This window comes from Vombatus ursinus, unplaced genomic scaffold (genome assembly GCF_900497805.2).
Source record: "Vombatus ursinus unplaced genomic scaffold, bare-nosed wombat genome assembly UNPS02014820.1, whole genome shotgun sequence".
In the NCBI taxonomy this organism is placed as follows: domain Eukaryota; kingdom Metazoa; phylum Chordata; class Mammalia; order Diprotodontia; family Vombatidae; genus Vombatus; species Vombatus ursinus.
This window is the reverse complement of record NW_020954598.1, coordinates 24,422,589-24,442,594: the sequence shown is the minus strand read 5'-3', so window position 1 is coordinate 24,442,594 and position 20,006 is coordinate 24,422,589. Positions and strand designations below refer to the sequence as shown.

The window sequence follows — 20,006 nt, the reverse complement described above, 5'->3', positions numbered from 1 at the left end:
AGGGATCCACTTCTATGCACCATTGACTGCAGCATTCTGGAGATAGTAAGAGCAAGGAACATGAAGGAGAAAGAGCACTTACTGATCAGGAGTCAGAGGGTGACTGTTGCTTAATAGTTCTGGAACCTTGGTCAGTCACTTAACTCCCTGGGCCCCATTGTTGACCTCGGTAAAATTAAGCAGTTGGACTAACTGGCCTGTGACCTATGATACTATGTCACATGTGCCAGGTAGCTAATGTTGATGATGGGAAAAACACAAGTGCCTCAGAATTACCGGAGCAGGTGAAATACACTGTTAGTACTACTAATTGCTTAAATTTCTCGACCTTAACTTTCAGATTGTTGTGTATAAATCCTTACTAAATAAAAACGTCTTGCTTACACATTGCATTTTATAGTTTGCTGGCTCCACTGAGCTACAAAGACATACTGACCCATTTTTGGAACTCTTGCTTTGTATTTTGTCACTAAGCCTTCTAGCCATCACCCAAATCCAAATAAATGAAAACCTGATTTTAAATTCTCAATCTAGTCATTGTTCATTATCACTCCCACCCATCCACCCACATACAACCACATCCTTACCTTGAAATCCTCTTTGGCAGGAGTGAAGAGAAAATATAGCATGCTGTTAGAGAAGAAAGAAAAGCAAAGGCAATTGGCAGGTTTTTTGGGGGGATGGGTGTTAATTATTGATGAAACAAGGTGTTCCAGAGTTGGAAAAAAGGGATGAGATTGGATTAAAAGGGCGGGATATTGGAGTAACTTTGGAAAGGAGAAAGTCACCTATTTCTATGAGAATGAGAAAGGTTGGATCTTGAGATGATTTTGAGTTCTAGAGCAGTGGCTGCCAAACTTCATCGACCATGCACCCATCAGTAAACATTTTTGAGCATATACCCCTAATCTATGTTTATTTATAAATGATATGTGTATGTTTTACTGCATCATGTATGCTATAAAACAAAATATAAAAATAAAAAGATAAAAAACTTAATGGCAAAAAATCTTTTGCTTTGAATAAAATTATTAATGTTTTAATGAGACCAATACAATGAACATTCTTAATTATTTTTGAAATGTCTTGGTATATTGCTTTGTGATACAGCAAAAATTCTGATTTTTTTCTTTTAAAACTTTTTTGTTTATTATTTTTATTTTTCAAGTAACAAGGTATTTTTCCCCCCATTAATCTGTCCCTCCTACCCAAAACCTAAGGAACAAATCCTTCCATATCTGCCTAGTCTAGGAAAATAAATTTCCACATTAGTCATGTCAAAAAAGGATGTCTTTCTTTCTGCATTTTATCTCATAGTTTATTATTTATACTCATAGTTTATCATATTGATCAGAGTGCTAAAGAGTTCTGATCATTATATATCATAGTTTATCATTATATTGATCAGAGTTCTAAAATCATTCACAAATATTTTCCTCTGATTACTGTTCTGCTTACCTTGCTCTGCATCAGTTTATTAAGTCTTTCCAGTTTCCTTTGAAATTGTCCATTTCATCATTTCTTATAGTAACAACAATATCCCATTACATGTGTATACCACAATTTGTTTAGCCATTCCCCAGTAGGACATGTCCTTTCCGATTTTGACTGCTATGAAAAGAGCTGCCATATAAACACACATATATATCCTTTTCCCCTTTCTTTGGTTTCTTTGGAGGTATAGGTCCAGTTGTATAGCTGGACTGGAGGGTAAGCATAGTTTGGTAACCTTCTGGGCATGCTTTCCAGAATAGCTGGACCAATTGACAGCTCTATCAACAGTGCACTATTGTGCCTATTTTCCCATGGCCCCTCCATTGTGTCATTTTCATCTTTCAGAAGTCTGTCTTTCCTGATGTCAGTTAGTTGTTCTTTCAAATGAATCAGAATGTATTGCATTCTCATGTTTTTAGCTAGTAAGTTCAAAACCACCCACAACCTTTCATTTGGAAATTTTTTTTAGCAAGTTAAAAAATTCTGTTTTCACGTTATTTGGTGTGTAGTTGTGACAGATTTTATAGGTGACATATATTTTCTGTAAAAAAAAAATGCATCATTTTGCTAATCATGATGGTTTCATTCTATCATTAACTCCCATGCTAGGAGTGAGCAGTTCTAATTTATGTGATTATATTAGTAATAATGGGTTAACAAACGCAATACAGTTGTGAAAGCATAACCAAAAGAGAGAGACAGTAATAACTGTATTGTGTAATTCCAGATAATCTGGTTTTAGGCCTTGTGTCTTTAAGAAATTAAGTAATTTTTGGAATATATGTAGTATATATGCTACATAGTAGATACTGTGTATCAGTAAAGTCGGAACTGTGAACTGTTGGAATCATCCTTTGGAAACAATGTGTTTGGTGCCTGAACACAGTAGGTGCTTATTAAATGTTTTATTATCTTTCACCAGCAACTCTCAAGAAAAATAGTTTTGAAATATCGTCAATGTGCAAGGCACTGGGAAGTTTTCCTTGTATTATTGTTGTTAGGACTAGAATTTGGTTGAACTTTAATGCAAGTGTTTAAGGTAGAGATGGTATTCTGCCATGGTTTTTCAGTGAATATTATGGGATTATCTAAAAATTTGAAGGTTACAAGGCCCAACAAACATTGAATTCTATAGCTGGTCAACAGAATTGAATTCTATAGTTCTTGCTAGAATAGCACTGGTGCCAGTGTGAGAGGCAGGCAGAATGGAGAAGTGCTAGACTGAAAACTCACAAAGAACTTTCATTCTAGTTCTTCTATTAATCTCCTTTGTAATTTCTAGACAAGACACTTGACTTCCTTATGTATAGTCTGTAGAAAGTCTGTCAGTACTAGTTGTCCTGTAAAGGACTAAGTCAAAATGCAAATACAGGTGGTACTCCTTTCCTTTTTTCTTCTCTCTTCTCCTATCCCTTTCTTTCTCCCTTCCTTTTTTCTTTTTTTTCTTTTTTTTTTTCTTTCTTTTTTCAGTGAGGCAGTCGGGGTTAAGTGACTTGCCCAGGGTCACACAACTAGTAAGTGTCATGTGTATGAGGCAGTATTCGAACTCAGGTCCTCCTGACTGCAAGGCCAGAGCTCTATCCACTGCGCCACCTAGTTGCCCCTCCTTTTTTTCTTAAAAAAACAAAAACAATAACAAAAACTATTGGCATGTATTATTTTCTGTCATCTTTTAACTTGACCCCAGGCAGTGTGTGTAAGATTGTCTCTAGGAGCTTTCCTGGCCTAATAAACATTGTTTTGGGAACTCTGTAGCCATTATTTTGCCTGTATGACATAATGGTGAAGCTTGTGTGCATAAAGCTCTTATTTTTAAGAAGAAGTAAGCATACAAAAACAGTTTGGACCAGGGAACTGATTTCTAAATATAAGGAGGAGTGTAATGTAATAACAATTGATGAAAAGTAGTGCTAGTCTTTGAACATGGAATATCTTGTGATAACAAAGTGAAAAATTTATGAGGAAGAGAGAGTTGACCCCTTGAAAGACTGTATAGTCAGAAAGGGGCATTTGACAGACTACAAGTTCTCAACTGTGCATATGTGTAAATTAAATAATCCCATTGCAATCTAATCTCAATTAAGGAAGGACCTTCTCATTCTGTAGTATGTACAATTCTTTCTCTCTCTGGTGTGTGTGTGTGTAAGTAACACTGACCATGATTGGCTGGGCTTTGGGTAATAGCATTTAGGAGGCACCATACAGAAGATTACCAGGCCAGTGCCTTCACTTTGTAGATGAGGACACAATCAAGAAAGGGAAGAGGGATTTGTTGGAGCCATAGAATTAAGACCTGAATACTGCATTTGACTGCAAGTCAGGCATTGCCCCCTTAAGGTGGTGGGAGTGGGGAGAACCTTCATCTCAGATAAGGGGCCATTAATATGGTCTGTTTTATAACTGAGCCTCAGTGTCTTCATCTGTTAAAATGAGGTTGGGCTAGATGATTTCCGAGCACTTAAATGAGTGCTAGTTTTGGAGTTAGAGGATCAGAGTATGAATCCCAGATATGCCACTTCCTGCTTGTATGACTGGGCATTATACTCTCTGCTCCTCACTTTTCTCCTCTATAAAATGGGAGGGTTGAATTAAATGACTTTAATGCCCCTTCTAGCTTTAAGCCTAAAATTCATTATGGATTTTCCCCTCAAAATTAAACAATGAATCATTTGCAGTGGAGTGGGAAAGCAGTTGATTTACTTACGTTTAATGTTGGAATTGCTTAATGACTTTAATGCATTTTAAGCTTTACCACCTGAGGTCCTTTTCTGCCTGCCTGTGCAGTAAGAGAAAACAGACCTCTTAGGGTCTTGAAGTGGTTTTAGGGCTTGGAAGTTTTTAGGTAGAGAAAGTGTAATGGTGCACTTAGAAGGGTTGACAGACAATACCTTTGATACTGATCCATGAAATGCTTACTCTTGAGTGAACTATTTGTGACTGACTTTTTTGTGTACTCACAATGGGTATGGGGGAATACATTCCTTCAGTGAAGCATATTGACTTCCAGGAGCTATTACTCTTTAGAAACTGCAGTTGTTCCAAGGTCTTCTCCAAAGTGTAAAAATGTAGAGATACTTGTCCTCTAACTTGTGGTTTGGCCTGGTTCCTTCTTTGTGAAATTGTTTTTTATCTCATTTCCTGTGGCCTCCCTCATTAAGACCCAACTATTCATTTTACAAAGTGCTGCCCTAGGCTTGAAATTCCAATTGTTGAGACAGTCTTAGGGCAGATACTTTCTAAGTATCTCAATTTACAAACTTTTCTTTTTGTTTATATTGAAAGGATCTTTACCTGAAATACCCTGGGTCTTCTAACCATCTGCCCCCTCTAAAGAGGGGGTGGGGGGGACCGTGCTACAGATTGGTTAGATAGGGAATCTTATTTCCATTTTGTTAAGAGGAAACTGAGTCATAAGAGACAAGTGATTTATTTGGTCACTTAGCAAAGTCCTAGAGGAGCCAAGGAAAGGAATTGAAGTCTTTGTCAACTTCATGTGATAGTAGATACTCTGTTTATCATCACCAGATCATGAACCACAAAATTAAATCTTAGCTAGGTGCTCATGGAGAAAAGAGATTTGATTGGGAAAGACAGGTCAAGAATGATATTGGTGGACAGGAAGAAGATAACTGTCTTTAGATAGGAGAAGGGAAGTGAATAAATGAAGTTTAGGGATGAACAGAAAAATATGATTTGGCAGTCATATTTTAATATCTTTTTTATTTGTTGAAGAGGCCAGTGAAGAGATGGGTAACTAAATGCTAAGGCTCATGGATTAGATTGGAATGAATGGGATAGATTTGTGCTATCCATGGCCAGACCAAATCATACTGCCTATTACATCCTGTCTATACAGACTCAGCTAGCTGAGCATCACTTGTCATTTTCTGTGGTAGGGTCATCCCAATTGTGCATCTAGTGAGTGATTCTCATGGACAAGATTGACTGGATTCAATATCCCTGCATTTCTAATTTGTTAAGAAAGATGCAGAACAATTGCTGTTTGAAGCCACTGTATCTTTGAGCTGTTGAATATATCCTCATTCACCACAGTGGATGGCCTATTATGTTATAGGAATGTGATGAATATTGGTTGACAAATGTAGAAAGCCTGGTATTCTTTGGAGGATCTTTGTGGTGATTGAAGATCAGCTGTATTGTCATTACCTACTTTAGAATCTGTGGCTCTTAGAGGTGCTGCTGTTGGAGAGATTTTTTGCTAATATTTATTGTTCTACATGTTTTAAGTTAGTAGAATGTGAGCTCCTTGAGGACTAAGGGATGTTTAATTTTTTTTCATCCCCTGGGCCCAGAACAATTCATTGCTCTTAGGTCCTTTAAAATTTGTTGAATTGAGTTGTTTATTATGCATATTGGGGACGGGAAAGCTTTTGGCCACTACACTTACTATCTCCCCCATATGTAGCCCAGAGCACCCAGGCCAGATAGGTTCAGTTCATTTGAGCCTTTTTAAAGGTTCATTTAGCGCCCTTCTGAATCATCAAATCATAGATATTATGATGTGACATTAACACCACACATACCCCCAAACCCAAAGCTCAATTTTAGTGGTCTCCTAACCTAATCTCTTCCTTCTAGAGGAGGTTCGTACTTCCACATTCTTTAAAATGAGGGGTGAGAAACCTGCAGCCTGGAGGCCACTTGTGGCCTTTTAAGTGATTTCAAACATTGACCTCATGAATAAAGAAATACCAGAGCATGAATGAAAGGAGGAACCAAGTGTTTCTAAATACACTAGAAACTGGGAGGACATATTTCCCCTTGGCTGTGTCTGAGTTGGGTAGCTTCTGTGGCCTGAAGTTGGGAAGATTCATCTTCCTGAGTTCAGATCTGGCCTCAGATACTTAATAGCTTTGTGACCCTGGGCAAGTAACTTACCCCTGTTTGCCTCAGTTTCCTCATTTCTCAAATGAGCTGGAGAAGGAAATGGCAAACCACTCCAGTATTTCTTCCAAGAAAACCCCACATGGGGTCAAAGTCAGACATGACTCAACAACAACAGTGTCTTGAGTTGGAGTGAGAAAGGCATGAGAACTGTGAAAGAAACTTTGGGGAACAACTAGGAAACATTTAAAATGATCAGTTCTTGTGAGTGGGCTTGTCTCTTACGGTTTTTTTTTTTTTCACACAACCTATTCAAGACATTTGTGATCTTGGGACAACATTGAAAATTGGGAGTCCTGCATATAACTGTCCTTCAGAGGCTTTGAGCCTTCATTTGTGGCACATATAATTTGACTTATTCTGGAACTTATAAAATAGAAGATTACATGTTCAACTACAAGTGTAAGATAGAGGCAGCTCTATTCCATATTCATTCTATAGCTGGTCCCTCAGTCCTCCAAAATTTATTATGCACGCACACACCAGAACTTCCTAGGAACCTTCTTATAGAACTGTTGGCTACAGAGAAGAACTCAGATTTCAAGACTGGACTTCATCTGGATTGTAGGGGGATGTGGGGAGGGGGGTTCAAGCCTTCTGTCAAGCACACTCAATTCTTGTACAAACAGCCAGCTTAGATTGGACTGAGAACAAACACTGGAATAGAAAGAAGACTTCAGTGGGTTTTAATTTTCAGGCTTATCATTATAACCCTATGAGCTATCCGATTTATCTTTCTCAGAAGTCAAGTAGAATTCTAGGATGTTGAAGCTTGATGTCCAATATCAGAAGTTAGTTTTTATTATATGACCATCTTGTAAGATATTGCATCTTATGAAATTCACATGAGCTTTGCAAAACTAAAGAGAAATGAAGCTGTATGCTCATTCAGAAAAGCTCAATTATAGATTTGCATTAGATTATTGAAACCCATTTCCATCTCAATATCTGGAGACATATGAGTTTTAAGGGAGTAGGAAACCCAAGATTACAAAGTCACACTATACTATGGAGGAGTATTATTAAAAGTTTTCTTAGAATTCAGATTTGTTGCCTTTTGTGTAAGTTCCCTAAAGGGGAGAGAGATGCCATTTGCTTTGTAGTGCATTAAAGTTTGGTCAAGAAAGCAAGTATAAGGGGGGATACGTGCCCCCCTCTCCCTTCCCCTACCCCAGTGAATAGAGAGCTAGAGTTCAAATCTTGCCACAGACATTTTACTTGGGGCAGATCACTTAACTTCTCTGTGTCTGTTTCTCCTCTGTAAAGTAAAGGGATTGGACCGGAGGGTCTCTGAGCCAACAGTCCCTTCCAGCTTTAAACCAGGATCCTTTGATTCCCTCACCTCCGTTTCTGTGATCGTTGAAGGCCCTGAATATAATCACAAAGTGTTAAGGAGATGCTCAGCTGACTGTTGAAGATGCCTCTAGCCCTGATCTGTTTGAAGAACAGATAGCTCTAGGTCAGGAAGGGGAAAATGCCCATTGGCTGAGCAAACACATTTGCTGTATCTCTGGGGTTTTTAAATAGCTAATTCAGCAGATGTTAGATTTACACAGCTGGTATAGCTTTGAAGAGAAGCTACTTAACCATTAGGAGACACTGTATCTAGGGGAGAGTGGAGACAGATACACAGATAATCACTGGAGGGAAGGAGCAGCTTAAAGGACTGGGACCTCTGGAAGCAGAGAAGGGAGTCTCAGACAGTAGAGGGGAGCAGACCCTGGGGACTCTGCTAAGCAACCTGACTAGCACAGTGCTGAACTCGGGGGGGGAACCATGTGAGGACCCTGAGGAACAGGCTTCTAGGCTCTGAAGTATCAGATGTTGAGTTGCCTTGACACGCATGTATTCTACACATCCGCCTCATTACCATTATGTTTTAAGTTGGTGCCCCCTCTTCCATAAGACATGGTATATATTTGTGGAGAATGCACTCCAGTTTATGAGGAGAATATTTTATAATCATTTTTGTACTATGTCATCTTAAAGGCCTTTGCTGAGAGCTAATTATGTTTACTAGCTCTTTGAGTTATTGAGAAATACACTGATGGAGGCTCTTGAACCATATATAATAATAGTAGTAGAAGGAGGAATAAGAGAAATAGAGCCTCACAGGATTACCTCTAGAATTGAAGTGTAGTCATCCTCTCTCTGGGCACTCAATCTGCAGACTCAAGGTGAATATGTAAGAGATGGTATTACACAGATATTTAAACATATCAACTTGGTCTCCCATCTTTAGCATCCTCACAAGAGTATTTTTATTTTTGCCTTGTGATACTTCCATGTGATGATAATGTTGTCTTTTGTGTGTGTGTAGAGAAGAAACAGACCTTATATTTCCTTGGTGCAAGGATCTCCAGAGCAGTGGAACTCTACCATTGTAGATGATGGTCTGCAACCTATGGTCTTCAAGAGCAAGGTTAAGTGAGAGGCTAACTAAGCCATGCTTATGGCTAGTATATCTCAAGCCAGTGACTTGAGACCAGGTTGTCCTGACTCCAAGATCACCTCTCCATCCACTATACCACACTGCTTTTTCCAGGTGGTATTTTTTTTTATTACATTCCTTTACTTGGTTTCTAGTAGAGTATCTCAAGGGTCTGTCCTGGCCCTATATTGTTTTGAGTTATTAATTTGAAACTTAAAAATTAAAGTGGTGTGCTTGAGCCAACTTAGGATGTAAGAGTGGCAAGACAATTCAATTCAACAAACATTTATTGGGTGCATATGATATGCTAGGTACCAGAGACACAAAGATAAAGATTAAATAGTATTTGCCTTCAAGGACCTTGCATTCTACTGGAAGATAAAACATGTACACATATAAATACAAAATGATTTTGGGAGGAGAGCATTAATAACTGGAGGATCAGGTAAGGTCTGAGAAAATAATGGAAAGAGTATTAATCCTGAGACTTAAAGGAAGCTAGTGATTCTAAAAGGCAGCCTGGTAGAATAAAAACAAAACAAAACACAGGATTCAGAGTCAGAAAACCTGGGTTTGAAACCCAGCTCAGTCACTTACTAGCTAGCTATGTGACCATAAACAAGTGATTTCACTCCTTTGACCCTCCATTTCCATATTTATAAAGTAGGGAAAATAATAGCATTACTTATCTCTTATGAAATGTTTTGTAAACCTAAGGCACTATATAAATAGAGGTGGTTGTGGTGGCTCTTGTTAAAGTAGAGGCTTTCCAAAGTTATTTTTCCTAGAAAATGAGGCAAATAATAGCTCACATTTATAGAGCCCTTTATGATTTGCAAATCATTTGTCTCATTACAATTTCTAGGAGTATAGTTGCATGTTCCACCTATATTTATGATGAATAAAACTATGTATACTTCAGGGTGATATCTGTCACTAGATATAGAGTGTTTGTTGGTTTGAGGGATGTCTGACACTAGACATTTGTAGCACAAATGTTTCAATTTTCAAAAAAATAGAAGAATATGAAATCTGCAAGTTGTAGGATAGTGAGCTTGACTTTGATTGCCAGCAACATTCTATGATATATTATTAAACATATTTGTGAACATCTGAGAAAGGGAGGCACTGATGTCAAAGTCAATATGTTTCATCTGTAGATAGCAAGTTATGACAGACTAAACCTCATTTTCTTTTTTTGACAGGATTACTAGACTGATTAAAAAAAAAGCTAAGCTCAAGAGGCAATGTGTTATAATAGATGTAGACAACTGATCTTAGAATCAGGAGAACCTGGGTTCAGATTCAGCTTCTGACACTTACTGGTTATGTGCTCATGGGCAAGGCACTTGGGGTCTTTTAGAATCCCAGACAACTCTAAGATACAGGAAAATTGTCCACTATCTTTGACAGAAGGGAAGGCATTTTTGCATTGTGAATTACCCCACACTGATAAGGTATATCTGGACAAACAAAACAAACAACTTTACTGGAAAATCTGGGGAATTGGTTTAGATGTAACCAACATTTTATTAAGCATCTACTATCAGACACTGGGCCAAACACTGGAGATACACAGGAAAAAAAGAAGCCATCTCTGCCATTATTATATTCTGATGGGGAGAAAATATACGTAAATTGGTGTGAACAAACAAAAAATTGAATAGCTGGAAGGTAGCTTTGGTGGATAAGACACTAGCATCTGAGGAGACTGGGAAAGACTTCTTGAAAGAGATGGTCTGAGTCTTGAAGGAAAACAGGCATTCGAAGAGGTAAAAAGAGAGCATTAATATTCTAGACGTACATTTGTATAAGGAACAAGAAGTTGATAAGTATTAGTAGACTGCAGAATGGATAGAGGAGAATAATGTTAAAAGAAGGAAAAGATAGAAAAAGACCAAGTTCTTTCTGATCGTCGAGGCTGTAAGGAAACCATTGGGATTGATTGAGTAGGGGAGATGACCTACACTTCAGCACTTTAGCACTGTACTTGCCATATTGTACGCATTTAATAAATGCTTGTTGACTCAACTTTAAGGAAATCTATTTTGGCAGCTGAGTGGAGGAGGAATTGGAGTAGAAAAGAAACTAGAATCAGGGAAATCCGTTAGAATACTTTTGTTATTCAGGCAAGAGGTAATGAAGGCCTTTGAACAAGGGTGGTAGCTGTGTAAGTTGACTAAAATCTAATTTACCTAACAAAACATTTGGCAGAATCTCAAATGCTGTCCTTGTGGACAAGGTGGAGAGAAGTGAGTTACAATTAAGTGGATTTAGAATTGATTGAATGATCAGATCCAGGTAGTAACCATTGATGGGTTGATATAAGCACCAAAGTAGATTTCTGGTAGAGTACCCCGGGAGGATATATTTAGCCCTGGTCTGTTTTCAGTTATTTTGATGAAGGCTTAAATAAAACGCTTATAAAATTTGCAAGATGACACAAAACTGGAAGGAAGATAGGTAATGTGTTAGATGACAGTGTGTGCCAAAAATACCTTGACAAGCTATAACTAGGGCTAAATATAAAATAAAAGTTAATAGGAATAAATAAACTTAAAATAGTTTTAAAAATCAACTTCATAAGTATGGTCTTGGCAAAATGGGGGCAATGTGATATGGCTAAATAACAGTTCTCTTAGAAAGATTTAGAAATTTTAGTCTCAGATGCTTGGAGTTTCCTTCAAAGCTCAGCTCAAAATGCTACCTCTTTCATCATGTATTTCCTGATTCCCCTCAGTTGCTAGTGCCTCTATCCCTCAAAATTTCCTAGTATTTTAAAAAAATCTAATTATTTTTTACATACCTATATATAAACATGGGCAGCAAGGTGGTACAGTGGATAGAGTGTCAGACCTGGAAACAGGAAGACTCATCTTCCTGAGTTCAAATCTAGCTTTTACTAGCTAGATTTGACCTTTTACTAGCTAGATTTACTAGCTGTGTAACCCTGGCCAAGTCACTTAACCCTGTTTACCTGAGTTTCCTCATCTATTAAGTGAGCTGGAGAAGGAAATGGCAAATCATGCCAGTATCTTTGCCAAGAATATGCCAGATGGGGTCACGAAGAGTCGGACATGACAGAAACAACTGAACAGCAACAACATATGTATATGTGTTTCTATCCTGATAGAATGTCAGCCCCTTGACAACAGAGATTGTTTAATTTTTGTCTTTTTATCCCTAGCTCCTAGCATGATGCCTGGTATAGAATTTTAAAATTGCTGGTTGATTTAGTCGAGTGCAGTTTCAAAAGAATCAACAGCATGATAGGGTAAGCAAAAAAAGTTAGGGCGATCTGAAGTTGCATTGAAAAACATAGTCTTTAGAATGAGAGGATATTAGTATCTTGCTGTACTCTGCCCTCTTTATACCATATCTATAGTATTGGGTATTCTAGCCACATTTTAGGAAGAACATTGATAAGATAGAGACTCCAGAACAGGATGCCCATTATGGTAAATGGCCTTGAGATTAAACCTTGCAATGATCTGTTGAAGGACCTGATGCAGTGTAACTTGGTGAAGAAAACAGTTGGTCTTTAGGTATTTAAATAGCGGCCATATGAGATCAGAGTTGTGCTTTACTGAGTCAGAGGGTGGACCTAGGAGCAGTGGGTCAATAGGGCAGAGTGGCAGATGTAGAGTTGTCAAAAAGCAGAGTGAACTCAGCCTTTGAATGGCATTGTTTGTTTTTTTAGTGAGGCAATTGGGGTTAAGTGACTTGCCCAGAGTCACACAGCTAGGAAGTATTATGTATCTGAGGCTGGATTTGAACTCAGGTCCTCCTGACTCCAGGTCTGGTGCTCTATCCACTGAGCCACCTAGCTGCCCCCAAATGGCATTGTTAATATTAGTATGTGGGAATGTACGATATAAGTGACCTTATCCAAAAGTCTTCCAACATGAACTTGGTAACTACTTGTTAGGGATGTTGTAGAGGAGATTCTGGTTCAGGTACAGGATGAACTTGTTGGCCTCTAAGGCCCCTTTCAGTTCTGGGGCTCTGAAAAACAGAAAACTTTAGAGACTCCCATGTTTCAAACTGTTGGTAGGAGACAATCTTTTGCTTGAGTAAGATTCAGGACAAACCTGAACTTTTGCTTTGTATTCTGTATCAGGTAACCTGCAGGAATGTTCCCAAGTATGTACAGGTGAGAAAAATGACCTGGAGTCTCAGCAGCTGGCCTACCAGTTAGTTCCCTGTAAATATCCATGTGTTTAAGCCATCTGGGCCTAGACTTTCTGTTGTCTAAAGACCAGCTTCACTATCTTCAGAGAGGTCACCCAAAGAGTGATGAATTTTTCAGCCATAGCAACTCTCAAAGACAGTTTAGTAGGTCTCAGAGAGGTTGTGATCAGTGTAGATGGAGTGTCTATGCTGACAAAACCCACAGATCCTTGAGTTATTAAATGTGTGTATGCCTGGACATTGCGAATGCCTGAAAAAACAAAGACTTTCAGAGTTTGCAAATAGGTTCATCAGTAGGAACAGTAGTAGCTTGACAGAAACACACAGTTCCTTTTTTGGCTATCTTTTCAAGTGCCCTATGAAAAGAAGGCCCAAGGCCCATGCTTATTGCTTTTCTCCCCTGCCCCTGTAGATAACCTATTCATGTTCTGGTGGTTAGGAAATAAGCAAGCAAACTACAGTACTCACCCTTTACTCATCCACTTGTGACTTTAACAGGACAGATTGCCAATGCTCTGCCTTTCTAGCTCCTGAGGTACCACAGATGGAGGCATCCATTATTAACTTAGAATGGATTATTTTAAAATGAAAACCCATTCAGGAAGCCCCTCTGCCTCATGATTGAGCCACAGTAAAGCTTGGTAAACCCTCAATTATGTGGGAGACGAATTTCCCCTCCCAGCTGGAGTTTGCATCTCCAGTGTAAGGCCTGCTATATTGGAGTTTAAACCTAGATTTAAATTTTATTAATTGTTTCTAATCTTTCCCAATGCAGTTAAATGGCAAAATTAACTTGCTGTTTATTTGTCTTTTTTTCCTAGATGTCAGAAGCTGGGAAAGAAGTTTTGCCCTCCTGGCTGCACTGGGACCCCGAGAGCCGTATGCTGGAAGGTCTTCCCCTCGATACAGACAAAGGTGTACATTACATTTCTGTCAATGCCATGCACCTGGCACCTAATGGAAGTTATGTGCCCCAAGCTAGGAATGTCTTCTCCATTGAAGTATATCCTGAAGATCACAGTGAGCCACAGTCAGTAAGAGTGGCATCCCAAGATGTTAATGAAGCTGCTCCATTTGTGTGTGGTGCCGATGAGCCAGTGACTATCCTGACTGTAATTTTGGATGCTGATCTCACAAAAATGACACCAAAGCAGAGGGTAGAGCTCTTAAACAGGATGAAAAGTTTTTCGGAAGTAGAACTACATAATATGAAACTGGTTCCAGTTGTAAATAACAGACTCTTTGACATGTCAGCCTTCATGGCTGGCCCAGGAAATGCAAAAAAAGTAGTAGAAAATGGAGCCTTACTGTCATGGAAGCTAGGTTGTTCTTTAAACCAAAACAGTGTCCCTAATATTAGCAGTGTGGAAACTCCAGCTAAAGAAGGCACAATGTCTGCTCAGCTTGGCTATCCTGTTGTAGGCTGGCATATTGCTAATAAGAAACCTCATTTTCCAAAACGGATAAGGAGACAGATTAATGCTACACCCACACCAGTCACTGCCATTGGACCCCCTACAACTGCTCTCCAGGAACCACCATCTAGGATTGTTCCTACACCCACCTCTCCAGCCATTGCACCTCCTACAGAAACTGCAGCTCCTCCAGTACGAGATCCTGTCCCTGGAAAACCAGCAGTTACCATTCGAACACGAGGTGCCATTGTCCAGACCCCAACCCTGGGACCAATTCAGCCTACCAGAGTAGCAGATACAGGTACTACGGTCCCTGGCCAGATTAGGCCAACAACAATTCCAGGATACATAGAACCCACTGCTGTTGTTACACCTCCTACCACCACTACTAAGAAACCAAGAATAACTACTTTGAAACCAGCCACGCCTTCAACCACAGACTCCTCAACTGCTACAACCCGAAGGCCTACCAAAAAACCACGGACTTCGAGGCCAGTGCCCAGGGTCACAACCAAAGCACCTCTCACCAGATTGGAAACGGCTTCCCCACCAACTCGAACCCGGACCACGACAAGTGGCACAACTCGAGGGGGTGAACCCAACAAGCCCCCCTCACTGAAAAACCACATTGATAGGGTGGACGCATGGGTGGGCACTTACTTTGAGGTGAAAATCCCCTTAGATACGTTCTACGATGAGGAAGACACGACTACAGATAAGCTGAAGCTAACTCTGAAGCTTAGGGAGCAGCAGATGGTAGGGGAGAAGTCCTGGGTCCAATTTAATAGCAACAGTCAGCTGATGTATGGGCTGCCTGACAGCAGTCACCTGGGCAAGCACGAGTACTTCATGCATGCCACAGATAAAGGGGGCCTCTCAGCTGTGGATGCCTTTGAAATCCATGTACATAAGCGTCCACAGGGAGATAAGTCTCCAGCCAAATTTAAGGCAAAATTCACTGGTGACCCTGCTTCAGTGGTCAATGACATTCATAAAAAAATCATATTGGTTAAGAAACTGGCTCTTGCCTTTGGGGACCGCAATAGCAGTACCATCACCTTGCAGAACATCACAAAGGGCTCCATTGTGGTCGAGTGGACAAATAATACTCTGCCTCTGGATCCCTGCCCCAAGGAACAAATCCGAGGGTTGAGCAGGAGAATCTCGGAGGATGATGGAAAACCTCGTCATGTTTTCTCTAATACCTTGGAGCCCGAGTTCAAGGCTGTGAGCATTTCTGTGACAGGATCAGGCAGCTGTAGACACATCCAGTTTATTCCTGTAACAGCAGACAGAAGGATCCCTTCAGAAGCTCCCCCTACAGTTGTGACTGAGAAGGACCCTGAGAAGAGCAGTGAGGATGACGTCTATCTCCATACAGTCATTCCTGCTGTGGTGGTGGCTGCTATCCTGCTCATTGCTGGTATCATTGCTATGATCTGTTACCGAAAGAAAAGGAAAGGAAAGCTCACAATTGAAGACCAAGCAACTTTCATCAAAAAAGGCGTGCCAATCATCTTTGCTGATGAACTGGATGACTCTAAGCCACCCCCTTCCTCTAGCATGCCTTTGATCCTACAAGAGGAAAAAGCTCCTCTCCCCCCTCCAGAATATCCAAACCAGAACATGCCAGAGACCACCCCATTGAACCAGGATACTATTGGAGAGTATACCCCCTTGAGGGATGAAGACCCTAATGCACCTCCCTATCAGCCCCCCCCACCCTTCACAGCCCCTATGGAGGGAAAAGGCTCACGCCCGAAGAACATGACCCCTTACAGGTCACCACCTCCATATGTTCCCCCTTAACAGCAAGTCTTGAGCTTTGAGGGAAGGGGCCTGGAGATCCATACCAGTGTTGTTGATAGGGATTGATGGCCCACAGTTCATTGCCAACCAGAAATCAACACTTGACCCCAAACACACACCCACATACAGGGCCTGAAAAAACCCTCCCTCTCTGGTTCTTTTACACTACTCCAAAGTGGCCTGGTGAACTTTGGGGGACTTTTAAAATTTTCTTTTCTTTTTTTTTCTTTTTTCTTTTTTTCTTCCTTTCTTTTTTTTTTTTTTTTTTTTTTTGCCTAACAGCTTTTGTTTGTTCATAGAGAATTCTCCGATGAGTATTTCTGATGGCCAGCTTCTGAAAGCACCAATGGATACAGAGCATGGAATGAATGGATGGACGGACTCACAGATGACACTGGGCTGGACATTCCATCCCTGGTGCACTCTGTTTGCCTTTAACACTAACTGTACTATTGTTTTGTTTTTTTTCCTTCTGTTCACGTGTGTCTAGCTGCAGGATGTAACATGGAAAAAGTAGCCTAAAGATTAAAATCAAAGGACTTTCAGAAGTTAATGTTACATTTTTACATTTAATCTGCTGTTTACCTAAACTTGTATGTATAGTTTTTGGGTGGGGTTGTGGGGTGGGGGAGGGGGCCCTGCTTTGCTAAAAATAAGCTCCCAGGGTGTTTCAAAACTAGTTAGAGAAGACCAAGGGACAGTATTTTTTATCAAAGGAATCCTATTTTTTCACACAATGTAAACTATGTTCCTCGGTTAAGCCGGAGACTGATTTGGGGCATCTTTGTGGATTGTAGGAAGAACTCTGGGCACTTCATGTGAGTGAGCTCACAGACCTGCTGACGTAGCCCTTCCCTGACTCTCCCCTGGTACTGGTGCTGGATAGTCAGAGATTACTTTACGAGGCCAGACAATCCTCCCTGTGTGCTCTAGGCAAGCTTTAAGGGGCATTAGTTGTTGGATGGAAATATAACTATGAGAGGCTGCAGAGGTGCGCTGCTCCTGGTGACCCTGGCGCTTCCGATGGTGAAAATAGGCCACCAGCAAGGAGGGCAACTCCTGGAAATGATGAGTTAGTTTTAGACTGCATTGACTTCTTTTCTTTTTTTTTCTTTCTTTTCTTTTTCTTTTCTTTTCTTTTTTTTTTTTAAAGAAAAATGTTTTTGAAACACTCAGTGGGGGATGTTTTGGTGAAGATGCAATATTTTTATGTAGTGTGATGCTATTTCCTTACTCTCAAATTCTTGGCAGTTGTGTTCTGACAGCATCTCATTCCTTTGTTCTGGCCCTCCCATCCCCAGGTTTCTGGACTCCAACATGCTGAAAGCTGTCTGGTGATTGGGAAGAAAAGTGCCAGCAATATAGTTCATAGTAAAAATCGGTGGACTCTCAAATCTAATTTTTTTACTAAATTTTTGATACAGTCTCAAATTGTTTTATTATAAAAAAAGATTAAAAAATGGTAATGCTTACAGCAGTTTGTATGAGCTTAGCTTCTTAGGGTTGATTCCATGGGACTGATTGCTTTTCACATTCTGACTCTTTTCTGTCGTTGTTTTGATTCTAGAACCATGTCTGGGTTTCTTGCCTTTTTAGGATGAACTTAACTTGTCTTTGTCCTGTGACTTGAGGCACTCTGGAGGTGCCTGCACCACTTTTTTTTTTCCTCTCTCTCTCTCTGCTTTGGACTAAATTGTTTAAGCATGACCTTCTTGGCCATTTGAAAGCTATTTTTGGTACATTTTAGGGAGGAAAATCCTTTGCAATAATGTTTCCCTTCCTTGGGGGGGGGTGCGCAGACTCCAGCTCACTTTGCACACCCAACAGACACTTTTAAGCCATATTGACTGTTTTGCAAAGTTATGTTTGTGGGCTGCCCCTGAAGGATGGCTGGGAGGGTCATTGGCCTTCACCTCTTCATTTGCCTAGGGGACATTTTCTACTGTGTTTTTCTTAAAGAGATTTTTCTGACGAGAAGCTAGTGATGTTACATCTGTGTTTGAGCTGGGCAGTTCCTAAATCTGTGTTTATTATGCCTGTCACCAACTTAACCCAGTGGGAGCTATGAGGTTGGTTCCTTGATCCACTCACAGGAAAAAGGGACCCTAGGGATGTGGCCCTTCCTCCAGAAGCATTTGGGAGGCAGAGGATCTCATGAAGGGAGCCCAGTAGATCAAGGCACATTCTGTCCAGTGTTGGGTCACATCTTGAGTGAGCTCTATGGGCTGGGGATGTTCCCAGCACAAGAGTCAGGCGCACATATGTAGGGGCCAGATTTGGTCCAGTTACCCTTTGTAGACTCCAGCAGACATTATGTGGCCCCTTGCAAAATTAAATAACATTTCAAAAGCCCCAGAGCAAGTTGAGTGGAAGGCCTTCTAAGTAGCCACGTTACCCCAGCAACCCCACCATTCCATCCCAGCCATGCGCAGATGGTGCAGGCCTGGCTCTACCTGTCACCATAGAAACTGGAGGCGAAGGGGCAGTGAACAGAATAATAATAATAATGCTGTTTCAGCCAACCTCCTTCCCGTTTGCACCAGGGCTGCCTCTTGTCAGCCATCAGGCACTGTAATGTGGAGAGTAGATCTTATTAAAAAGTGTTCACCAACAACTGATGTGTGTTTATTTCCTTACATATGATTTTAAGAAGATGTGTTTTCTGCATTCTGTATAGAAACATATCAGACTAAATAAAAACAGTGTACTTTACTATAATCCTGCTGGCCTGAGCTGTTCCATCTGGGCACCTCGCCTTGTCAGATCTTCTTTTCTCCATTCAACAGTAGAAGCAGCCAATGCCAAGACCAATCAGTCACGTCAGTTTGATGGGGTGGGCCAGCACCCATGCAATTTTATAGCATCCCTGGAGCTAGGGAAAGGGAGGTGTTAATCTGGCTGTGTTGCTGCTCTCTTCTAGAATTCATCCTATGGCATGCATGAAGTGGGAGTGAGTAGCTTGTACTTAATTTGGGTATGGAAAGATCTGATTGTGGTCAAGCTGTGGGCTCAAGCTCTCTGTGCAGCCCAAGTTCTCAACCTTGAGGAAAGGGCTATTAGGCAAAGATCCCTCTTTCTCTGGAGTCTTAGGGAGATTTCTCTCCTGGTCATCCGTAAAGAAAATAAAGGAGAAGCAAAGATGAAGACTTAATCACAATTGTAATATTTCATTATTGTTTTAATGAGGGATTGAAGTGTTCTGAACATTTTAGAGGCCAAATAAGGGTTGGTAGCACTTGTAGCTTAATGTTTTGTGGCTTTTTTAGCCTAAAGTAGACAACTTCTCTGGGGAGGTAGATGAAATATAAAGAACTTCCTGAAGGGCCAGGTTGAATAAATGGCCAGTGAGTTTATAGGATCGAGAGTTGAAAGCCAGTCCAGGCCCCTACTTTTACAAATAAGGATACTTCTTTCTGGGAGAGAGGAAAAATGACTTGTCCATGGTCATCCAGGCAGAAAAATTAAGTAGAGTTGGGATTCTGTAACAAGTTATCCTATCAGGAAAGCTGCTGGGTTTCTGCATTTAGATTGGTTTCTGCATCAGTTTAAAATGTATCTGAGGGTTGGAGATATTCACTTGTAATTGTAAGAGTTCCTACAATCAGCTCAACAGAAGCTTTGGTAGTGTCAAGACTGCCAAGTGCCGTCAATTTGTGTTCATTCAACAAGTTAAAATGTATTCTACACAGGACTCTGCTAGGTTTGATAAATAAATGATCCTGCCTTCAAGAAATCCAGCCCATTAGGGAGGATAGTATATG

The 20,006-nt window shown here is 40.4% G+C and overlaps 1 protein-coding gene across 3 annotated transcripts in view; it reads left to right on the top strand.

The window, feature by feature from the left end:
• Positions 1 to 18,963, top strand: part of DAG1 (dystroglycan 1) — a 91,898-nt gene extending 72,935 nt beyond the window's left edge. For all 3 annotated transcript variants that reach the window (XM_027837012.1, XM_027837013.1, XM_027837014.1), the window contains exon 3: positions 13,843 to 18,963. In XM_027837012.1, coding sequence (XP_027692813.1) covers positions 13,843 to 16,245 — 2,403 coding nt within the window. In that variant the 3' untranslated portion in view covers positions 16,246 to 18,963. The remainder of the gene's footprint in view (positions 1 to 13,842) is intronic.
• The last annotated feature ends 1,043 nt before the right edge of the window (positions 18,964 to 20,006 follow it).